Source organism: Aythya fuligula, chromosome 7 (genome assembly GCF_009819795.1).
Source record: "Aythya fuligula isolate bAytFul2 chromosome 7, bAytFul2.pri, whole genome shotgun sequence".
In the NCBI taxonomy this organism is placed as follows: Eukaryota; Metazoa; Chordata; class Aves; order Anseriformes; family Anatidae; genus Aythya; species Aythya fuligula.
The window spans coordinates 28,431,427-28,451,803 of NC_045565.1; the positions used below are offsets into that span (position 1 = coordinate 28,431,427).

At 45.1% G+C, this 20,377-nt stretch overlaps 1 protein-coding gene across 14 annotated transcripts in view; it reads left to right on the plus strand.

Annotated features, from left to right (window-relative positions):
• The first annotated feature begins 9,867 nt into the window (after positions 1-9,867).
• The window catches only part of TCF7L2 (transcription factor 7 like 2), a 174,961-nt gene continuing 164,451 nt past the window's right edge, over positions 9,868-20,377 (plus strand). For 13 of the 14 annotated variants that reach the window (XM_032191402.1, XM_032191404.1, XM_032191416.1 and 10 more), the window contains exons 1-3: positions 9,868-10,093; positions 10,415-10,481; positions 10,681-10,805. In XM_032191402.1, the coding sequence (XP_032047293.1) occupies positions 9,905-10,093; positions 10,415-10,481; positions 10,681-10,805 (381 nt within the window). In that variant the 5' untranslated portion in view covers positions 9,868-9,904. Of the gene's footprint in view, positions 10,094-10,315; positions 10,482-10,680; positions 10,806-20,377 lie in introns of those variants that run through there. The other variant, XM_032191415.1, reaches the window with a different exon arrangement.

Genomic DNA, 20,377 nt, shown 5'->3' on the forward strand with positions numbered 1-20,377 from the left:
CTACATTTTAAAATTATTTGTGTTAAAACTGGTGTTGCTATTTTCTGCTAAATATTGTACATACACTTAGTAAAAATAGATAGTCCCTGCCAAAAGAGCCTATTACCTACATTTTCAAATATAAACATCTAGCTTTGCGCACAGAAAGAACCTGATGGATTTCGTTAACAGATTCATGCACACAGGACCTAATTGGTGCAACAAGATTTCAGGGCATGTCATGTAGCTGAGGCTAAGAAGACAGGTTTCTATGGGAGCTCCCTGGATGTTCTGAGTTGGCTATTGATGGTCACTGACAACAGCACTTATTTGTCCAGACAGGAGCATCTCACAGTTTGATTCTGTGGGCTTTTGGTTATCCTCCCAAAGGGAGCTGTGAGAGTTCATCACTTTTCAGGTTTGAAACCAGGAGGAAGGAAGGAATTTCATATTCTTTCAGGACTGTACACCATTGCCTTACAAACTTTCCTGTAATTGTCCAGTACTGCATCAGTCAACGTTCAGCCATAAATCATGTTGCTCCTATAGTGCCACAGAAAAGTATGCAAAATGGGCTGCATGTAGTATTTTAGGTATGCTCTCAGCTCCTGCCTGGGCACACGCAAACAAAGAGAATGAGCTGCAGGGCACATGTATGTTGCTAACAATCTGCACAGTTCTCCTGGGCCCTTCTGGGCATGGGTATCTTGTGTCCAGGCCACCAAAGGAATCTAGAGGCTGGTGTTACTATATGGTCTCTGCTCTCTTCTGCCTCACTCTAGCAAAATTACTGTCTGGCTGTTTTGCCTCAGCTCCCTGCTCCTTAAGAAGGAGGCTAAGCTAAGAAGGTTGGCAAAGTGGAGAGGGAGAAGATGGTGCCTCAGGCAGGGAGTGGAAATGCCAACTCTACCACAATGCCTTGAATGCCAGAGTTTGTCTTCCCACAGATGGAGGAGATGTCCTAAGGGTGTTGTAGCCTGAAGAGTTACAGTGGTTCTCCATACCACCACGAGTTGTTGTAAAACGGGTGAACAGAGTGGGTGTGTATAGGCCTGTGCCTCAGGTAACAGCAGATAAAATTAACTGTGTTTCTGCCTGCTAATGCTGGAGCCACCCTTCTTCCTCACCCCTTTCTAATTTGAAAAAGAAAAGAAAAAAAAAGTACCCAATTAATTTTTACATCTACCAAATGAAATCCAAACATGGTGTATTTTCTGTGAAATATGTGCTGACAACAATCTTTTATTTGTCCTTTGGTTTGAAATTCCAACCTCCTTTCAGGGCAGGACAAAACAAAGCTCTGTAGGATTAGGGTCACGGAAAGGAGCTAACAGGTCCCGGAGACCAAAATGGTAGAGGAGGAGAGCAACTCCCTGGCTTTACTTTTGCAGAAGCATACATTTTGAAAGAGAAGGCAAGTCAAGAAAGACTGAAGAGCAGAGGGCAAGGAGAAATGCCCCGAGATCTATGGCCTCTTCCCAGTCTAGCAGGTGAAGGATGTTTGGAATTACTGCTGTTACTTTATTCCTCCTACACATGCCTCCCAAAGTGCCTGCAGGTCCACCTCTTTCTGCTTCATGTTTGTAAGGATCTAGTCAAGGACAGGGAGCTCGGACGACATCTCTGCTGGCACTAATTGCAATACTTCAGGCTGCAATAATTTTCCCAGAAAGTACCCATGTGCCTGCCAAATGTGCCTCTCTAGAGGCACTATCTAGAGACACCAGCAGCAGACAGAGCCTCTGATGCAACAAATCTTGGAAGCACCCCTGAGATTTAGGGAGAGCACTTGATGTTCCTGCTATCCTGATTGTTTTGGATAGCTCATTGTCACCTAATTGTACTGTAGGAAGGTCTGTCCATTCCCTCCTGTCTGCTTATTTATGCCCTCAGGCTACGTAAAGACTGCATGTGCCTGAAACAACAGCCAACCACAAAGTCTCCAGTGCCACTCTTTTGGTATGCACTAGCTCAGATGCCTTGTTGCAAGAAAAAAAAAAAAAAAAAAAAACACAACTCCTCTGTTGATAAATGGCAGCATATTTTACAGAGAGAAAGAGAGGCAGACTGCTCTGCTCCTTCAGCAGGACCCTGTCTGTCTCACTCCTGGGCTGACTTGAAGCTGCTTGATGCAGCCGGGAGGCCTTTGCCAAATGACACAGAGAAAAAAGAAGACATAAGCTTCAGCAGCTGGTGGAAGAAAAGGAAAGGCCAAAACAACCTTTAAAGAAGGAGTATTAATCAGAAAAAGGACTCACTAGGAAATAGTAAAGTATTTAATAGGATGCAGTAAATGCATCTATTAGAAATGGCTTAGTCAAGCTGTTAAGAAAATTTTAAGGAGATGTTAAAAAGGATTTCCCCGAGAACTTTTTACTTATTTGTACTCTAATAGATCAATTATTAATTAATATGATTGGAAACTTTATGTGGTGGGAGCTTGTTTGCACGTGTAGTGGCATAATGCTGGCTCTGTGCAAAATGTTGGTTAACAACTGCTTTCCTGGGGAAAATAAACCGTGCGTTCCTCTATTTTTGTATAGGATGAAAATCTGCATTCGTGCCTCCTGTCACTCCCAGGAGGAGTGAACTTCTCGTGGAAGTGCGGCTGCTACCCTGCAGACCTGGCTGAGGCCTGGGCTGGGTGTTTGACTCTGGCCTCGCAGGAAACACAGCAGCCTTTCACTTCCTGTCCTAAATTAAAACTTCCTTTCTCAGGGAAAATGGCATTATCTCGGTCAGCCTCCATTCACTCTTACGGGTGCCTTATGATGGTGGCCATAGGCTGTGCTGAAGTATTTGGGATAGAAAAAAAAACATGGGGCAAGAAACAGTGGCTGCACTGAGGAACATGGATCCTATTAGGACTGATGGGGAGAAAAACGGAGGCACAGGGCAATGCATTGCCTCACTTCTGGGACAGCTCGTCTGTGACCTGGCTGTGGTGGACAGACATAGGTTCTTCAAGAGCCACAGAAAATGAATAAAAGCAAGGGGTTGCCTTCTCCATGAAGGAGTGGTACAGATGTATGGGAACAGGAGACAGGCTGCTTGGGAGCGCGTGGGTCAAGGGCAGAGGAGACACCTGTAAGGGTAACGCTGTGGTGGGTTTGTTACATGCCACACTCAATCAGCACAAGGAAGCAAATTAATTCTTTAAGCAATGAGAAGGCTCCAGATCACAGCCCATGATGCTGTGTGGAGACTTTAATGGTCCTGAATTAAGCTGGAAGGACAAGACAGTGGGCTGCAAGAGGCCCAGAAGATCTCTGGAGGGTGTTGAGGAAAACTTCTTTAACGCAAATGGTGTGTGGACAAGGGGAGTGGGTTGGGGTGTAGAAGTCCACTCGACCTTTGCCTCACAAGCAAAGGAGAATTGGACAGGAGTATGATAATCAGTGGCAATGTTGGCAGTAACAACTACAAAGTAGTGGAAACTGTGGTCCTGGCTGGATTGAAGACAAGTAGTGGAGCACAAACATCGGCCTTCAGAAGGTCAGGCTTTGGCACCCAAACTAAGACAGCCTGAATGGGTGGACAACTCAACACATAAACGACTGTTTGGAGGACCAGGCTTAATGGATAGTGGCTAACGGGTGGAACCCCTGGGTATCAGTGGCTGTTGGAGCACTGCAGGGGCCTGTCCTCTTTGACATTTGTATCAATAACCTGAAGGAGGTCTCATCACGTTTGCAGATGACAGCAAATTGGGGGGATCAGCTGACATGCTCTGGGGCAGGGCTGCCATCCAGAGAGACCGAGACAGGCTGGAGGAATGGATCAATAATAACCTTATGAAATTCAACAAGAACAAATGCAAAGTCATAACTCCTACTTGTCTCATCTCTGTCCTTGGAGGTTTTTGAAACCTGACTGGACAAAACCCTAAACAAGCAGGTCTGAATTCGGTGCTGACCCTTCTAGAGACGGTTTCATGTCCCTTCCAATACGAGTGGTTCTGTGCTTGTGTGATATGAACAGACAATCCCATGTTGTTAAACTTGGTTGTTTTAAGAAGTTACTACCCCTGGTGCTGACTACTACCATCCATCAGCCAGAACCCTTACAGCTGGAATGCAGCTGGCGCATGTTCATGTTCCTAGACCATTGCAAAACTAATCCCTTTTACCTCATATTGCAACAGACTACAAATGCATACACAGCTAATTACTGTGTGTCAGTTGAAAGGGCAGTCACTTCTGGCCGAGGGCATGCTCGTGGCTTAAATCTTGCTGGGTTCATTGCTTACCACCATCTGCTCTCAGCCACAGCTCACCTACAAGACCGCCCTCATGGAAGCTGCATTAGCGCAAGCACAAATTATCATCAATTTATCATCTGTATTGTTGTACCTTCACAGACTATGTTTAGGGACCAATACCCCAGCAAAATCACGGAGCAAAAAGAGGATCCTTGCTCCAAAGCACTGACTGCACAAGTAGGTGCCAAAGGCAACAGGAGGAAAAGTACAGCATACAAGCCAATGGTCTGCAATCCCAGCCAGTGATCTCTGTGCTCCAGCTCCTTAAATGCCATCATGTATTTCTTAGATAGTAGAAGTGTACTGCATCTGGCTGGTGGCTGGTGTTTGTCTGTGAGCTTATGCATATATACAAATACACTCTAGTCCTTCCTGTGAAAGAGTATTTTGTAAATGTAATGGACTACTGTTTTGGTTGGCTTGGAAAACAGAGACATATAAATACAAATATAAGTGTGATTAGTTTAAAAGTGTCTATTTATAAATGAACATGGCTAAACTTGCTGTTTTTGTTTATTTGTTTCTGTTTGGAATATTAGATCCAGTCTGAGGCAATGACCAACTGTATATGTGCACATATATCCATGTTGCACAAATAAATCAAACTAAGGCAGCCTACTTCTTGTAGACTGGCATTAGGGTAAGTATATCTTAAGAAAGTTCTTATTCAGACTTGGCTTCAGGCAATAAAACGTCATAGATGTATAACTCTAGTGAGTGAAATTTCTAGGGAGCAAATTAGGCTAAAAACATCTTCTAGAGACAGCTAGAAAGGAATCAGACACCACCCAAAAATAAGGCAAGTTATGCAGTAAATGTTTCATTTATTGGATTTCTTCCATTACAATTAGGGTTAAAAGACATGTTGTCAATAAAAATGGTATATTTATGGAGGGCTCTGTATTTTTGAAGCCTATTTCTTGTCATTCACTCCTATGGTGCTTGATATCACCTCATGATAAAGTGTGAATAATCCCTGCATGAATGCATATTTCTATCCATTAACCATTTTATTATTAGGCAGAATTATCCATAACAAAAGCAAGAGGTACAGCTGTGTTTTAGGTGCTAAAAGGGAAGTATGTTCCTACTGAGCCATAGCCATGACTTGGGAAACAGAGCATGGATTTAAAGACATTAGTCTGTGTTATGAGGTTGAAAACAAACAATGCACAGAGGTTTTCAGCATTTTCCAATGTTTCTCCCTCAAGTGCGGATAGAAAGCCCACACCTATTGCTCAAATAATGCACTATGACCTGGTCAGTACATGCAAAATTTAAAGCCACAAAGAAATCTAGCAGTAGTACCACAATGTGGTTGTTTGTCGACATTTTCCCTTTTTATAGCTTTCTTGAATTTTCACGTGTGCATGTTTTGGTCAAAGCAAATGACCACAGAAAGGAGCCATGGTTTCTGTGTTTTCATGCCATCATCTTGCCTGCCTAGAAAAAATTCCCCTCACTGCTAACTCTGGAAGAGCCAGCACTGGTAAAGCACTGGGCAGATGTGTTTGCTTTGCACTGTTGGAACCTTTTCAATATTGAAATCTTTTTTGACATTCAGAGCAGATTTAATGATCCAAGATTATTTGTAAACATACGGACTCCTTTGAGCTGTAGACTCAAATCCCAGCCTGGTCAACCAAAGTCCTTTTATCTTTCCAAAATAAATAACTTGAATTTTACACATTGCAACCTACATTGGGACCTTTTGGAGAAGACTATGAAAATGGATGATTCACCCCTGGGATGTAAACATCAGCCAGGAGATCCAGCTGGCAGGCAGCAGACCATGTTTCTCCAATATAGACTTGGGCCTCTGGTGAGATATTAAAGATTCCAAAGCATTTTTCATAAAACAATACATTTCCTTGGCTGCCCCTGGTCAACCTCTTCCCTCTCCGGTTCAGTGCAATGGGAACTGGCAAGCAAACTTCATGTGCTTCTCCACTATTGCTGTTCACAAGACTCTGCAGTGTTCTCAGGACCAAAATGTCATGCCCAAGTGTAAGATGGTGACAACGCTGTCAGTAAGTAACCAAAACCCATTGCTCAGCATGCGGTATATTGTACTAGGCTGGGAGAATTACAAAAGCCTGGAGAGAGGCACTTCTACTTCTTCTGTGCTATAGGTCAGCTTGGACAAGAAAACCAAAGTGTCTGGAAGACTGAGCTTGGAGCACCTGGCTTCGTCTCACCAGCTGTTGATTAAAATCAGGTATCTACACAGTAAATCATGTTTCTTGCAGTGAATTAGCTTAGCTTTATTTATTTATTTTTAAATCTAAGGTACCACCTGAGAACCCTTCACTCAACGGATGCTGTTGACCCCTTGAGAGCTCTCACTTTCCCCCAGCATGAAACAGAAGCTGTTACATAAATAAAAATGGTACAAATAATATGCATAAGCTATCAGAAATGACTTGTATTACCTTAAATCATGTTGTTTTAGTAATCATTGATAATACTTGGACTTTGAAACCAAGCTGTAGTTTGAAAACAATAACCTAAATGTTTGCAATAGGGAGAACATGATGTTGCCATGAAAGCTGTAAAGCAGTTTCCTAGACTTTCCTGGGGCTTCTGGAGTCCAGTGTGGTGGCAAAATCCCAGCTGTGCGGGCACAGGGGGTAACACCACAGCTGGGCACAGCTCTGGGCCTGCCAGTCGGAGGCCACCAGAGCCAACTTCTATCAACATTTACTCAAGGGAGGAAGATTATTGTGTGAGTCGTGCAGTGGTATCAACACCCTCAGAAATAGCCTGTCGGTAATGCTACACCCAGGTGTAAGGCTCTACAGAATCAGGCCCTTCTTCTGCAAGCAGCTTTGGGCAAGGACTGGGCCTGTCTTCAACAGCAACTTTTGATGATGCTCAGTAAGGAGTTAGCAGCCACACTGGGACTGAAGCAAAAGCGTGCTTGTTTAAAAAAAAAAAAAAAAAGAATCCCATGGCAGATTGTAAAAAGATCTTTGAGAAACAAAACAAAACCGTGCAACTGTTTTTGTTCATTTGGATCAAATTGTAACACATGGCCCTGCAAAGTAAATAGGAGTCTGCCACATTTGTATTTCCAATCTCATATTGTTCTGGGATATAAAGGCATTTTAAAAATGAAAAGGAAAACAAAAATGGAGAATATTTGTTAAGGTGTCATTCTGCAAGCCACTAGTTAGGAGAGGCAGTAATCTGGGGCAATGGGAAATGCGCATGCCCACAGACAGTTATTTAGCAAAATCTCTGAAAGTAAAAAGCAAGTTAGTCAAAGGACCAGTGGAAAAAGAAACTGTTCGATCCATTTGAATGTCGACTTAACAGTAAAGTATTTCATTCTTCATGTTTTTACTTGGTGTCTTGAAATAATCCCTTTTCTGTCTCCATATTCCCACTTAGACATTGTTCACAGACTTATTTATTTATGAAGTCTGAAGGTTAGTCCCTACCTGCTGAGACTAATTAGCCCCATTCTTTGTGTCCTACGCAATCCTGTCTGATTAAATGTACACATTTGTTTTACTTCTTTTCATGCTTCCTTTCACTCTACTTCTGCTTTACTGATTAATATTAAAGTTGTAAGTTGCAGTGATTTTTTTATTTCTATTTTGTCTGCATCTTTCCCTTTAGTATGCAAATTTCCATGTGAACTTTTTAATGTCTGAGAATCCGTGTTAGCCTTGTCGATCTCTGTACTATTATTTTTATTATTCTTTTTAGAGAAGACAGTTTAGTCGAAACCCCCAAAACTCTCTAAATATTGCATGACAAATTGGCTTTGTTTTGGAAACCCTATGTGCTGAACGGCCCTTGCTACGAGCAGCAGGTTAGATTTCCCGAGGAATGTTTGGATTATTTAGCACAGCCCGTCCCTCGCTCTCCAGCACCGGCTCCACGAGGCGATTCACCAATTCCCACCGAAATTACGGTCCTGCTCCCCCCGCTCCGTCCCTCGCCCGCCTCCAACTTCCCAATTGACTCGCCCATTGTTACAATTTGTCCCTGCTAGGAGCTCAATTTGTCTCCCCCTTCCCCTCCGCGCCGGAGCAGATGCCGCCCCCCGCACCCCCGGCCCCGCTCCCCGCCCCGCGCCGCTTTCGCTTCGCTTCGCTTTCCCCGGGGTGCTGTTTACGCCACCACCACCACAACTTTCCGCTTCTGAAGTCCGCGAGTCCTTGATTCTCCGGCCTGCCATGCTAATTAACTTCTTAGCAGTCACATTCCTTTTCCTCCTCCTCTTTTTTTTTTTTTTTTTTTTTTTTAACCGAAAAAAAAAAAAAAGAATAGTGTGCCTCGCTGCAATTTGGAAATATCTGATCTTCGGCGAGTGATCTCGCAGGTTTTAATCCTGCGTGTTGGAACCGTGATGAACGCAAGGAGCAAGTGCTGCTTAAAAAAAAAAAATATATAAAAATAATAAATAAAAGCAGGTTTTTACTATATTATTATGTTTATTACGATTGGAGTTTCTTAGCTCCGACGAGTGGCAAGAAAAAATGTGTTAACGGTTCTAAAAAACCCCCCAGCGCCCCACGGCCACACGTGCCCAAAGCCATACTCCGGGAGGACGGGGACCCGCGGCGATGCTCCGCTTCCTCGCGTTCAGCTCGGAAAAGTTCGTGCCTCCGCGGGCAGGGGCACCCGTTTGGCTGCTCCCCCCTCGCCCCCCCCCAAGCTCTGGAGCAGAGTGCATTTTTTTTTTTTTTAATTTAACATCAAATTTCCTTTTTTTTTTTTTTTTTTTTTCTTGCCCCCTCCCCTTGCTTGGTGCCCTGGCCCTCCCGCTGCCTGCCCCAAAGGCTCATTGTTACTTCGCCACTTCCCCCCCCCCCCCCCCCTTCCTCCTCCTCCTCTCCTCCTCCTCCTCCTCCCCAACCCTGTTTATTTATGCAGACGTCACCGGGGAGCCCCCGCCCCCTCCTGCATCTCATTAAGTGCCTGGTGTGTTTCTCGCTCCCTGTCAATAATCCCGGATCCCAGACTTCTCCGTTCCTCCGGATTTCGATCCCCCTTTTTCTAGCTGTCAATCAGCGCCGCCTTTGAACTGAAAAGCTCTCAGTCCAACTTCAACTCACTCAAACCCGAGCGGCACGGGCTCCCCATATCCGCGGCGGCTGCCCCCCCGTTACAGCTGACTTCTTTGGTTTGTTTGTTGCATTATTATTATTATTATTATATTTTTTTTTATCCCTCCCTTCCCCCCCCCCCCTCGACCCCCCTCCCCCCGGCTCCGTGGTTTATTACTGTTAATTTTTCGCGAGTGCGTGCGCGGGTGTGAGTGCGTGTGCGCGCCGTGCACGCCGACCAGCTCCCTGGAAGAAAGAAAGAGAAAATCCACAAGAAGGAAAGGAAGAAGCCTAAAGTCACTGGTGCAAAAGGAGCAAAGAAGAGACGTTTCCCTCCCCTCCTCCTCCCTCTTTTCCCCTCCCCAGGAGGAAAGAGAAGGGGAGAAAAAAAAAAAAACTTTCACCTTGGACTCTTCTTTTTTTTTTTTTTTTTTTTTTTTTGGTGCAAACTTTCCCCCCCCTCCCCTGGTCTTTTTTTTTTTTTTTCCTCCTTCCCCCCCTCCCCGTTCCCCCCTCTTTTTTTTTTTTTTTTTTTTTTTCTTTTTGTATCACCCCCCTTCCCCTTTTTGCAAAATTGCTGCTGGTGGGGTGAGCCAGGAGGAAAATGCCGCAGCTGAACGGCGGTGGAGGGGACGACCTGGGCGCCAACGATGAACTGATCTCTTTCAAAGACGAAGGGGAGCAGGAGGAGAAGATCTCGGAGAACTCCTCGGCGGAGAGGGATTTAGCTGATGTCAAGTCGTCTCTCGTCAATGAATCAGAAACGAATCAAAACAGCTCCTCGGACTCGGAGGTACGGGGGAAGCCCCCCGCGGGGCCGGGCGGGGGCCGCGCTGCGGGGCCGGGGGCGCCGGGTCCCGCTGCCGGCGGCGCCCAACTTTCCTCCGCGGCACCAACTTGTAACGATGCCTTCTGTTTTGTTCTCTCTTCCCCCGCTCTCCTTCCCCTTCCCACCTTCTCCCCGAACCTTTCCCTTTCATCCTACCCCCCCTTGAAAAAAAAAAAAAAAAAACAAAAAACAAAATCACCCCAAATTAAAAAAAAAACAAACAACAAATCCATACCCCCCCCTCCCAACCCGATCTCCCCGCTGCCGACCCCGGCCCGCTCCCAGGCGGAGCGGCGGCCCCCACCTCGCTCGGAAACTTTCAGAGATAAATCCCGAGAAAGTTTGGAGGAAGGTGAGTACGGCGGGCACGCAGCGCCCCGCTCCCCCCGACCCAACCCGGCCCGGCCCGGCGCCCGCCGCGCCGGGCTCTTCTTTTTGGGACACCCGCTAAAAAAAGTTTTTCCTCTCCCCCCCCCACCTTCCCCTTTATTTTTTTTTCCCCCCCTTGTCGCCCCCTTCCTTCCCCGCTCGTGTCTCCCCCGCCATGTTAGCTGCGAAGAGGCAAGATGGAGGGTTGTTTAAGGGCCCACCATACCCGGGTTATCCCTTTATAATGATCCCCGACCTCAGCAGCCCGTATCTGCCCAACGGCTCGCTCTCTCCGACGGCCAGAACGGTGAGTTGCCTTTTTCCTTCTCGGTGTCCCCCCCCCCCAATCTCCACTCCCCCCCCCGGTGCCCCATAGCCCCCCCATCCCGCTCCGCAAACTTTGCGAACTCGGCGGGAGGGGGTTGTTTACACTTCGCCATGTTTCTTTTTTCTTTCTTTTTTTTTTTTTTTTTTTTTCTTAATTACTATTCCTTTTTTTTTTTTTTTTTTTTTAGGGTTACTTTCAGTTTTGCGGGCACTTTGCTGGAGCTCCTCGTCACCTCCCCCTGCCGTGCGAGGTGGAGGGGAGGGTGGGGGGGGGGGCGAGGGGGCGAATAATAATAGTAAAAAAAAAAAAAAGCAACAAAAAGCAAAGCCCAATCCGGCCTCAAAAGTAAACTACAATTTTTTTTTTTTTAAAAAGTTGCTTTTTTTTTTTTTTTATGATGATGATGACTCCCCCCCCCCCCCCCCCCGCCGCCCCCTCCCCTCCGCAGGGGGGGGGACCCCCGAGGGCCGCTCCCCCCGGCCGGGCTCCCCGCGAGCTCCCCGCCGCCTCCTGCCCTCCTCCGCGGCGGCCGGGCCGGCTCCGGCTCCCCCCTCCCCTTTCCTCCCCCTTAACCCTCTCCTGCCCTCGGCCGGCCTGTGCGGGGAGCTCCCGGCTCCCTTCCCCTTCCCTTCCCATCCCGGCCCGGCCCGAGGGGGCTCCGGGGGCCGGGAGCCCGGCGGCGGCCGCGGGGAGCGGCCCGGGGCTGCTCCGGCTCTGGGGGTCTCGGGCCGGGGGGCGCGGGGCTGCGGCCTGGGGGGGAACCGCCTGGGCCAGGAGCCGGTACGGTCCCCCCCCAAAAAAAACCCCAAAGAGTCGAGCAGAATTGCTTTCTGCCAGCACGCTGGCAGAAACTGTGCTGAAAGCGTCTTTTCTTCGTTGTTTTCTTTCTTTTTTTCTCCGTGTTGTTTCCTTGGGTTTAATTAGTTTCTAAGCCAGGGCCGTGTGCCTGTGTGTGGGGGGAGCAGAGGGAGAGCCACTTCCAGCTCCAAGACCCCAGGGTCTTGGTAAACTTTGGGGTGTGCTGCTGGGGTTGTAGTCCCAGCTGTTTTACCGCTCTGCCCAGCCTGGTGCCATCAGCTGTGTGCTCTGCTCTGACAGCAGGTTCCTCGCGTGGAGCCTTCCCTTTCTAAAGAGTTTTCTTTTCGTTATTTTGTCCTCCCTGTTTTCTTAGCTGAAACTGTTAAATCCAGTGGGACTACAAATCGCTGCTCACTCCTGTCGGTGGGCTTAGGCTCGCTGGTTTGCTTCTTCTGGGGGTTTCTAAATCCGAAGTGTCCCCACCTTCCCCATGTGTGTTTATACACTTTTTTTTTTTGCCTTGTGGTAACACGAGATAGCGATTTACAATAATAGATCTACTGTTCGGGGGATGTTGAAGCCACGCTAATGACTGAGGGCTTGGACACCTCCAGTGTATCAGATCTACAAGTGTTTTAAAGCATTAAAATATTAAACATCGGGTCAGCCTTGTTTCCACTTAGCCAAACGTCAGCAGAGCAGCTCGGTGAATGCGGAGTGACAGAGATGTAAGGGAGATTTTCTGACTTTGCCTGAGTTTGGCATGTGGCAGGGCTTCGTTTTGGTAGCCTGCGAGGCTCCTCTGGCAAGGAGGTGATTTCTGGGACAGTAGCACAGGGGTAACTGCAGTTTGCAATTGTAATGATGGGGAGGGGAATCCAGGGGCTGGGTGCATTATATTTTTCCTTTTGAATCCGGTCACCCCTATGTATATGGATGATAGTGATAAACTCCAAAATCTCAAAGCACTAGGATCCAGATGGCAAAGCAATCTTTGTCACAAATTACTTTGTTACAAATTGTGAGCTTTGGCTTCCTTTTTTTTTTTTTTTTTTCCCCCTCTCTTCTTTTTTGCCTGAAATGCATCCCCCTCTTCCAAGTCTAGGTTAATAGGAAGAACGCCTCGGCTTCTTTTTCTTTAAGCATTTTTCTTACAACAGCTATAGTTTTTGATTTTTTTCCCCTTCTTTTTGCTCGTTACCTTTATTAGATCCTTTTTCCCTTAGCATGTAAAGACAGGATCCTTCAGCAGTTAGCTTGCCTGGAAATATTCTTCCTCCCCTTGCTCCCCCACAGTTAAAAAGGCTTCCATAGGAATGTCGTGTTTGTGTGAATTAAAGGTACTGTACAAAAGATGACACATTGGTTTATTGTTGGTATAGCAGGTGGCCTTCTTCTGTTATCAGATGGGTTCTGAAAGGATATTTCCACACTCAATAGGCAATTTTCTTATTTCCACATCCAGGCTCCAGCAACCTTCTCTCATCTTCTTAACCTTATTCTTTCACATTCTCTGTGCTTATTTGTTTGCCGACAACTTAATTGTAGCCTAGAAAAATTAAAGTTATTTATTTAGGCCTGAGAGCAGAATGTTATGAAGATTAAGCGGGATAGCAGTTGTCTGTCACACTGTTTTTAGGTGGATTCTGGTTCTGTGCTGTGCCAGTTTTAATTTCCAGACAAACTAGATCGTTCTCTGTCCTGTTTTTTTTAAATACATATTGAAAAGGTAGAGATAATTCTGCATAATTTTGAATTTTATTTTTATTTATGTCGTTTTTTCAGAAGCCATATCTGTCGAGTTGTAGAGCATGTAAGATAAAGAGGTGATGCAGATATGTAGCAAAACTGCTTTTCCTTTCCTTTTGCTGTTGTAGAAAACCTAAAAGGTTTGTGGGTGTGGTTCTTTTCATGGATTTTTGGGGTATGGTTTTTATTTGGGGGGTGTAGTAGGATTATTGCTTTTTTGTTGTCGTTGTTTGTTAATGTACCTGTAATTGTCTGTTCAAGAGCAAACTCGGGGACAGCAATTTCTGCATTACTGCCACAAGAATGTATGAAATATCGTGAAATCTGCTTATGATGAATAATATATTATCTCAATAATAATGTTTTACTTGCTGAAAACTCTCGATAAAGCTTAATAGGAATAATTTTATTTTTAGAAGATAAGGATTTTTTTGTGTGTGTTACTCTGGCTTTTGACGGAATACTGTGGATTGCTTTTAAGACTAGATGTGTATGTGGAGGTCTGGCCACGCAGTAATGAAGCAGTGCATCTGAGATGCCAGTTTCATACCCATGCTTGCAGAGGGACTGGGGTAGCTGCCTGCTAGGGATAATAAAGGAAACTGTTTTCATTTCAGAGTTGGAAATGAAGAAGTGGTGTGTTTAATTTTTATCCTAATTTTAGAGCTTGGTTAACGCATTTTGGTGAGCAAATAGATGTGTTGTGACTTGAGAAAACCCTGCTGGCAGATGCCTTAGTTTTGCTAGTGCTGTTGCATCTTCCTTTCCCCTAAATTGTTGCTTGCTAAGTGAGACTGTAGGAATAAGCTTGCATTTGGTCCTGAAGTTTGTGAGTTTGGAATAGCTGTAGGAGAGAGCAGCCCCCTCGCTCGGATTTGTAGGTTCAGGAAGAAACTTTTTTCTTTAACTGGCTTGAAAAATGGATGTTTTCCTTTATCTGCTGAATGAAACAACATAATCCTTGCTAATACAAAAGCTGTAGACCCAGGAGTGTGAAGGGTTAATGGTGGTCCTTTTTTTTCCTCCCTCCAATTGTTTTGACAACACTTTTCAAAGTGTGACATTCCAAGCCCTTGCAATACAATGTAATATTACTGTAATTACACAGGTCATTACATTTTAAATAGAGAACAATAAAATGCTTATCGCGCTGAAAAAGAACAGGTGTTCTTGCCCTTCTTTGGTATTTATGCTAATTGTTTTTCATCTCCTTCAGAAATATTTATGGCTGGCATGTTAAGATTTTGGTCTCGATGTGACAATATTAATTCTTTACTAATCTTTAGGGTTGAGGTTTAATGTCTGCAGTATGGATTATGGTATTAACATCCACCAACTAGTTTAATAATGTAGGTACAACTTAATATGTCAGCACTTTAGTACTTTATGATACGTAGCTATTCAATGGAGACTGAGTTATTCACTTTTTTTTTTCCTAAAAAAAAATTGAATAGGCATGCTTTTAATAAAGTTTCTGGACTTGTGCAAAGACAAGCTATTAAATAAGAACTGATGATCCTGTGGCATAAATCAAATGGAACCTGCATAAAGAAACTTTCCTCATGCTTAATTAGGTAGATTGCTGAATCACTCTGCTATAGCATTAGCATAGCTGGTATACAATGGCAAACAGACTGGGTCTGTTAACTTATTTTCAGTAAAGAATCTGATTTACTTTTAATTCTCTCTCTTTTTTTTTTTTTTTTTTTTCCTCTTCTGTTTTTCTTCTCTGATAAGGCTTCATTCCGGTGCAAACACTGCATTGCTGAGTCAATCAGCTTCTCTTTAGGGGGCTATGAAAATTAGTTAGAGAAAAGTTTCATGTTTCTAGGACCTTGCAAAACAATATAATGCAGCACTGTTACTGGAGTGTACAGGATAATTGCAGGACTGCACTTCATTAAAAATAATATTTGCTTTGGAAATCGAACAATTTTAATAGCTGCACCAGTGGCTGATCTATACTGGAGAAAAAAAAAAATACAGTAGATGCCTTTCCAGGTTTTTTTAATGCATTCACACATGGATTGATGATGTTGAGTGGTTTTTTTTTCTTCCTCCTTCCTCTTAGTTTTTTGTCCAAGCAAATATGTGCTGATTCGTCAGTTGAAGGCAGGGAGGGGGGATATGTCACAGCTTTCATTGGAGCTTGTAAACCAGAATGTAGGTAAAAATGTTTTAAATTTGTCAGACTTTAAAGACTGGGCCCCAAAATCAGATAAAAAAAAAAAAAAAAAAAAGTGGTGCAGAGAAAAAGGACAGCTGCAGATTTTTTGTGTGGACGTGTGTTTCTGTACCATGACTAAAAACTCTGAGGACCTTTCCCCAGCTGTCTGGGAGTTATGTGGAAGTTGGATTATTGGCAGTTAAGCATGAGACAACCTGGATTTAGCAAATGCTCTCCTGCACAGGAAGTCGATGACATTATACTGGGGGAAGGGAGCGGATCCTGCTCCAGGCAAGGCTGGGGAGAGAGCCTGCTCCCCCCTCCAGGGCAGCCAAAAAGGAGAGCTTGCAATAGCCAGGGGTAAATGGAAAAGAGGTGGCTTTTGTTTTTTTCTTTTTCTTTTTCTTTTTTTTTTTCTTTCTTTTTTCCTCTTTTCCAGGGGTTTGGGTGAAATCAGATCCCTGCTCCCACACCGGAGCTGCTGTGGGAACTTGTGCTTGGGGCGCTTGGGAGGTTTGGGGGGAAGTTTCAAGCCCTGCTCCCCCGCACCTCCTCTGGCTGCCGCCTCGCAAATATGTACCTAAGCCTTCAACTTTGACTTCTAATTGGGCGCATTTGTGAAGGAAATGGTTAATTTTACAACCAAAGGCAAACTTGCACCTCGACAGGTCTGCTGAAAGAAATGTGCCACAGTCGTTTGCTGGCAAGCACCGCAGGGTCATAAATCCACGGGGTTTATTTACAGCCTATAACACTTATGAATGTTAAGATATTTGACGCCACGCTGGCCTTATAATATCCAAGGTCCACAGACACTGGCAGTGGGTCAAATTTCTTTCACTAATTATAAGCAATGAGAGATGGAGTGTGGTGCTGGGGGGGGGAGAGATGGAAATCCTGTCTCTCCCCACCCAAAAGCGCAGAATTATTCGTGCTCCTCCTCCCAAGTGCTGGTTTATGTTTGTGCTTTTTACGTGGGCTCCGAAGTTTATAATTAACGCTTGCAGTGCCGGAGGGGCTGGCTCAGCCTGGAGAAGTGAGCGCAGCCCTGTCCCTTGCTGAGGTCTTAGCAGAATCGTGCTTGTGTCGGTATCTAGGAAATACTGCAAGCCTTTAAAGAAGGGTGACACCTGGAAGTGTCCTGTGATTTTCTTACATCCCACTGAGCCACGCAGGGTTGGGGGGGGGAGGGGAGCCATCAGGTTTAACGTGAAAGGTGGATGCTCGGGAATGCAGGCAGTTGCTTGGTGGGTTTTGTTTGTGCATGTGTAAAACAGGGATCTTACACTGCCCACACGAGGGGAGGGCACACAACGATGGATTGACGGGGGGGCAGCCCTGGGGAGCAGCCTGGTGCCCTGCTGGAGGGCAACGCCTGGGGCGTGCGGGGTCTGCGAGGGGGTGCCGGGGGGGAGCAGCGAAGCCAGAGGCCGCCGGGGAGTGCTCGGAGGACAAAGGAAGAACATGGGAGGGAGCGCCAGGAGAAATCCCAGAAACTTGGGGCGGAGGGAACAACGTTTTTTGAGTGGTTGGAGGGGAAGCGAAGCTTGGGGCCTGGGGGCTGGCTCCTCGGCGTGAGGGAAGCGAGGGGCCCAGGGAGCGAGGCAGCGCGCTCCCCGCTGAACGTGCTTCCCTCGAGTGGACGGCTGGGGCTGACGTGCTGCTGTCTTGTCTGTGCCGTGCGTGTGCGTGTTAACACGGTAATGTGATTACTCAAATGTGCCTAGGTAGTACTCCGAGCTTTAATTTCTTCAGCAGTTTATTTCGGTTTCCCTGTAGGTTATGGCCGCGCTCGGATGCTGATTGAAGAAAAACGCAGGGTTACGTGTGTGGCTCCTTTGCCCATATGTTTTTTTCTTCTGGTGGTCGTGTAAAACCTGACTGGAAAAAAAAATAAAAAAAAATAAAATGAGGGGGCTGTCAATGGGGCCCTTCCACAAGTAACTGTACAGTTTTGTTGAAGGTTTTATGCATTTTCCTAATCAATGGAATGCTGTGAGTTATTGGCCCCCGGGGACAGATCTGAATCCCTTACCACCGGCGTGCAGAGCTGGGGCAGTGTTGGCCCTTCGTAGCAGGTTATCAGCAGTGATGTCCCCGTTGTCCCACCACGTTTCCCACCCCCTCCCTCTGGCCCAATTCCTTTTGCCAAAACCTGCCCATGCTCCCCCCTTTGTTTTCAGCAGGCAAAAGCCTCGACCCGTGCTCTTCTGGGGTCACACGCAGGCAACTGGGCAGTGCCGAATGAGTTAAGTTGCTGGCTGAAGTTTGGCTTCATGAAACTAAATTTGAGGCCTGGTAGGCATTAGCAGGGCACAGCACATTTACAGAGCTTAATTAGTACGAACTGTAATTGTTCATGGTCTGCCAGAAGGAGTAATGTTCAGGAAAAGTGGAGTCGTTCTTCTGCAGTCTTCAGTTTTAAAACGATAAATCACTTGCATATTTGTGCAGTGATTCAAATGGAGCTGAGACCTCTCCATCTCAACATGTGGTAAATTGTAAAGTCAATGAATTGCAGATGTAGGGTACAGCAGATTCTCTAAGAAAATGTGGAATGAATGGGGAAGGGTGCTGCTATAAATACTTACTGAGAAGATAACTGGGTTTCTGCTTGCTGCGCCAATTATGATGTACTAAAGATATTAGCAATTTTGTTTTAATGTATTTATTTTAAATTTCTTTAAACTAAATATAGGGGTACCGCGTTACTTCACTTAGTGAGTTTTTTTTTTTAATGATCCAGGACAATGGGTTTCATATGGAAGTGCACGTGATGGCCATATTAATACAAATTAATTCATTACGAGTAATATTGTAGCTGTTCCTGGAGGAGTGTGTGATGATGGGACACTTTAAAGCGTGGGTGCAGCAGCTTGTGAGATACGTTGTGGTAGAGGATGCTTTATATTCTAGTAGGGGGGAATACTGGGAATATTCGACGTCTGACTGTGGTGTTCTGTATCTGCCTATAATTCCTTCCAACTTGAGAGAGAGACTTTCTGGGTGCGTTAATCTGACAGCCTAGAGCCTATTTCAAAAAGGAGGAAAAAAAAAATACCCACAAACAAAACTACACTATACAGATTAACATCGTAAATGCTGTGTATTGTTTTTTTTTGAATCCGGAGAATGTGTGTCACTCTAACTGCTGTGAAATCTTGTCTTCCTTGGGCTTGGTCCAAGGTCCATTGAAGTCAGTGGAAAAAAGACTTCTATTAATAACGAAGGGCTTTGGATCAGGCCCCGTGTGTCTTGAACCAATGGCCAATTTCTTCAAAAGTGGATAAAGGTATTGAAAAAGCCGAACTAAACTAAACGTCACATTGATATATTGCTTCTTCTGCAGCGTCCTTCGCTCATGAAGAGGAGAAAAAAAAAAAAAGCTGTTTCCGATGGTACTTTCTTAAATGAGCTCCTGCTTCTGCAGTATCTGACTTTCCCACAGCAGCGCACAGCATCCTGGCAGGATCAGGATTTGGTCTGAGGCTGTGTTGCATGTCAATACTGCTTTTCTAATATGAGTAGGTGGATTTGTATGGAAGTTGTAAAAGTTAATGATTGTTCTCTGACTCATATGCTGCTGGTTTCAGCAAAGGGAAAACGATGACAGTGAAATGATAGGAATTGTAGGAGACAAGTAGGCTTTGGTGAGCAGAGAATGTCTTTGTGTTTAAAATGCTCTTGCTGAAGGAAGTATGAGGAGGGAGAAGATGTGGGGCCAGCTTCTGGCTGTGGTCAGGTGTCTGGGTACTGGAGGCCAGCAGGTATCCAGCCAGGAAGCGAAGCTGAATTCAGGAGGGACCCTCTGATGCTGAAGGTCCCATAACCATTTTGTTAGTCCTCCTGACACAGTTAGTCCTGACTAACTGTTTTCCCCTCTCAGCAGAACAGGTTTTAATGCCCTAGGCTCCGTGGGAAGTATGATGGCATGCTTAGCGGCTACCAAGCATGAATATATAATTGTGCATGAGCAGTATCTATCTCACAGTTTGTAGGGCTCTCCAGATATCTGTGGTGCGAAAGGTGCTGGATACAACAAAATCTGGCTTGGCTTTTTAATTCACTAGTGGTGGTGCTGCAGCTGAGACACCCAAAACCAACCAAACCAAAAACAAAACAAAACAAAAACACTTCCCCCCAAAAAGTGTGGGAAGGAATATTTAGAAAATACTGAACTGAAATTACTGCAAATGGGACTTTCTGGGAAATAGAGATTCTTAGATGTTGATACAGTGGTAACAACCCCTCCTATTTTAGGAAAAGGAAAAGTAGCCCAAGAAAAGGTGGGGACTCCAAAGTCCTCTGCAGGAGTCAGTGACTCCTTAAATAATTATCAGGAAGAGTCAAGAGGTTACAGGCTTTGCTATTCTAGAGACAAGTCACTGCATTGATTTCTGTTTTTAACTGATGCAAATATTTAATAAAGGTTCTCTTGGAACTACTTTAAACCCTAGCCTGAATAATTTTAACTTGGTTAAACCAGTGAACTGGTTTGGGAGCATACACAGTAAGAGGTTTGCATTGGCTTAATTAGATTTAAGAGATTTATAAAACCAGGGCCGCTATTCTGACATAGGCGAGGTCTGGAACATGGCATATAGTCGCTGTACTGGTCTGTGCCCAGGCTCAACAGACTGCTATAGAAATTACGCTATTATAAATGTTTGGCAATATTAAAGAATCCAAGGGAAGGTATGACCTTGAATGCATGTATCAGAAGAATAAAACAGCAGTCAGTGTTTCTACCTTTGTTTTCACTGAGACATTGGCAAGGAGATCTTCTCCCTTTGAAAGGAGTTACAGATTATAGTTCTGTGTCTGGAAGTCAAGTTTT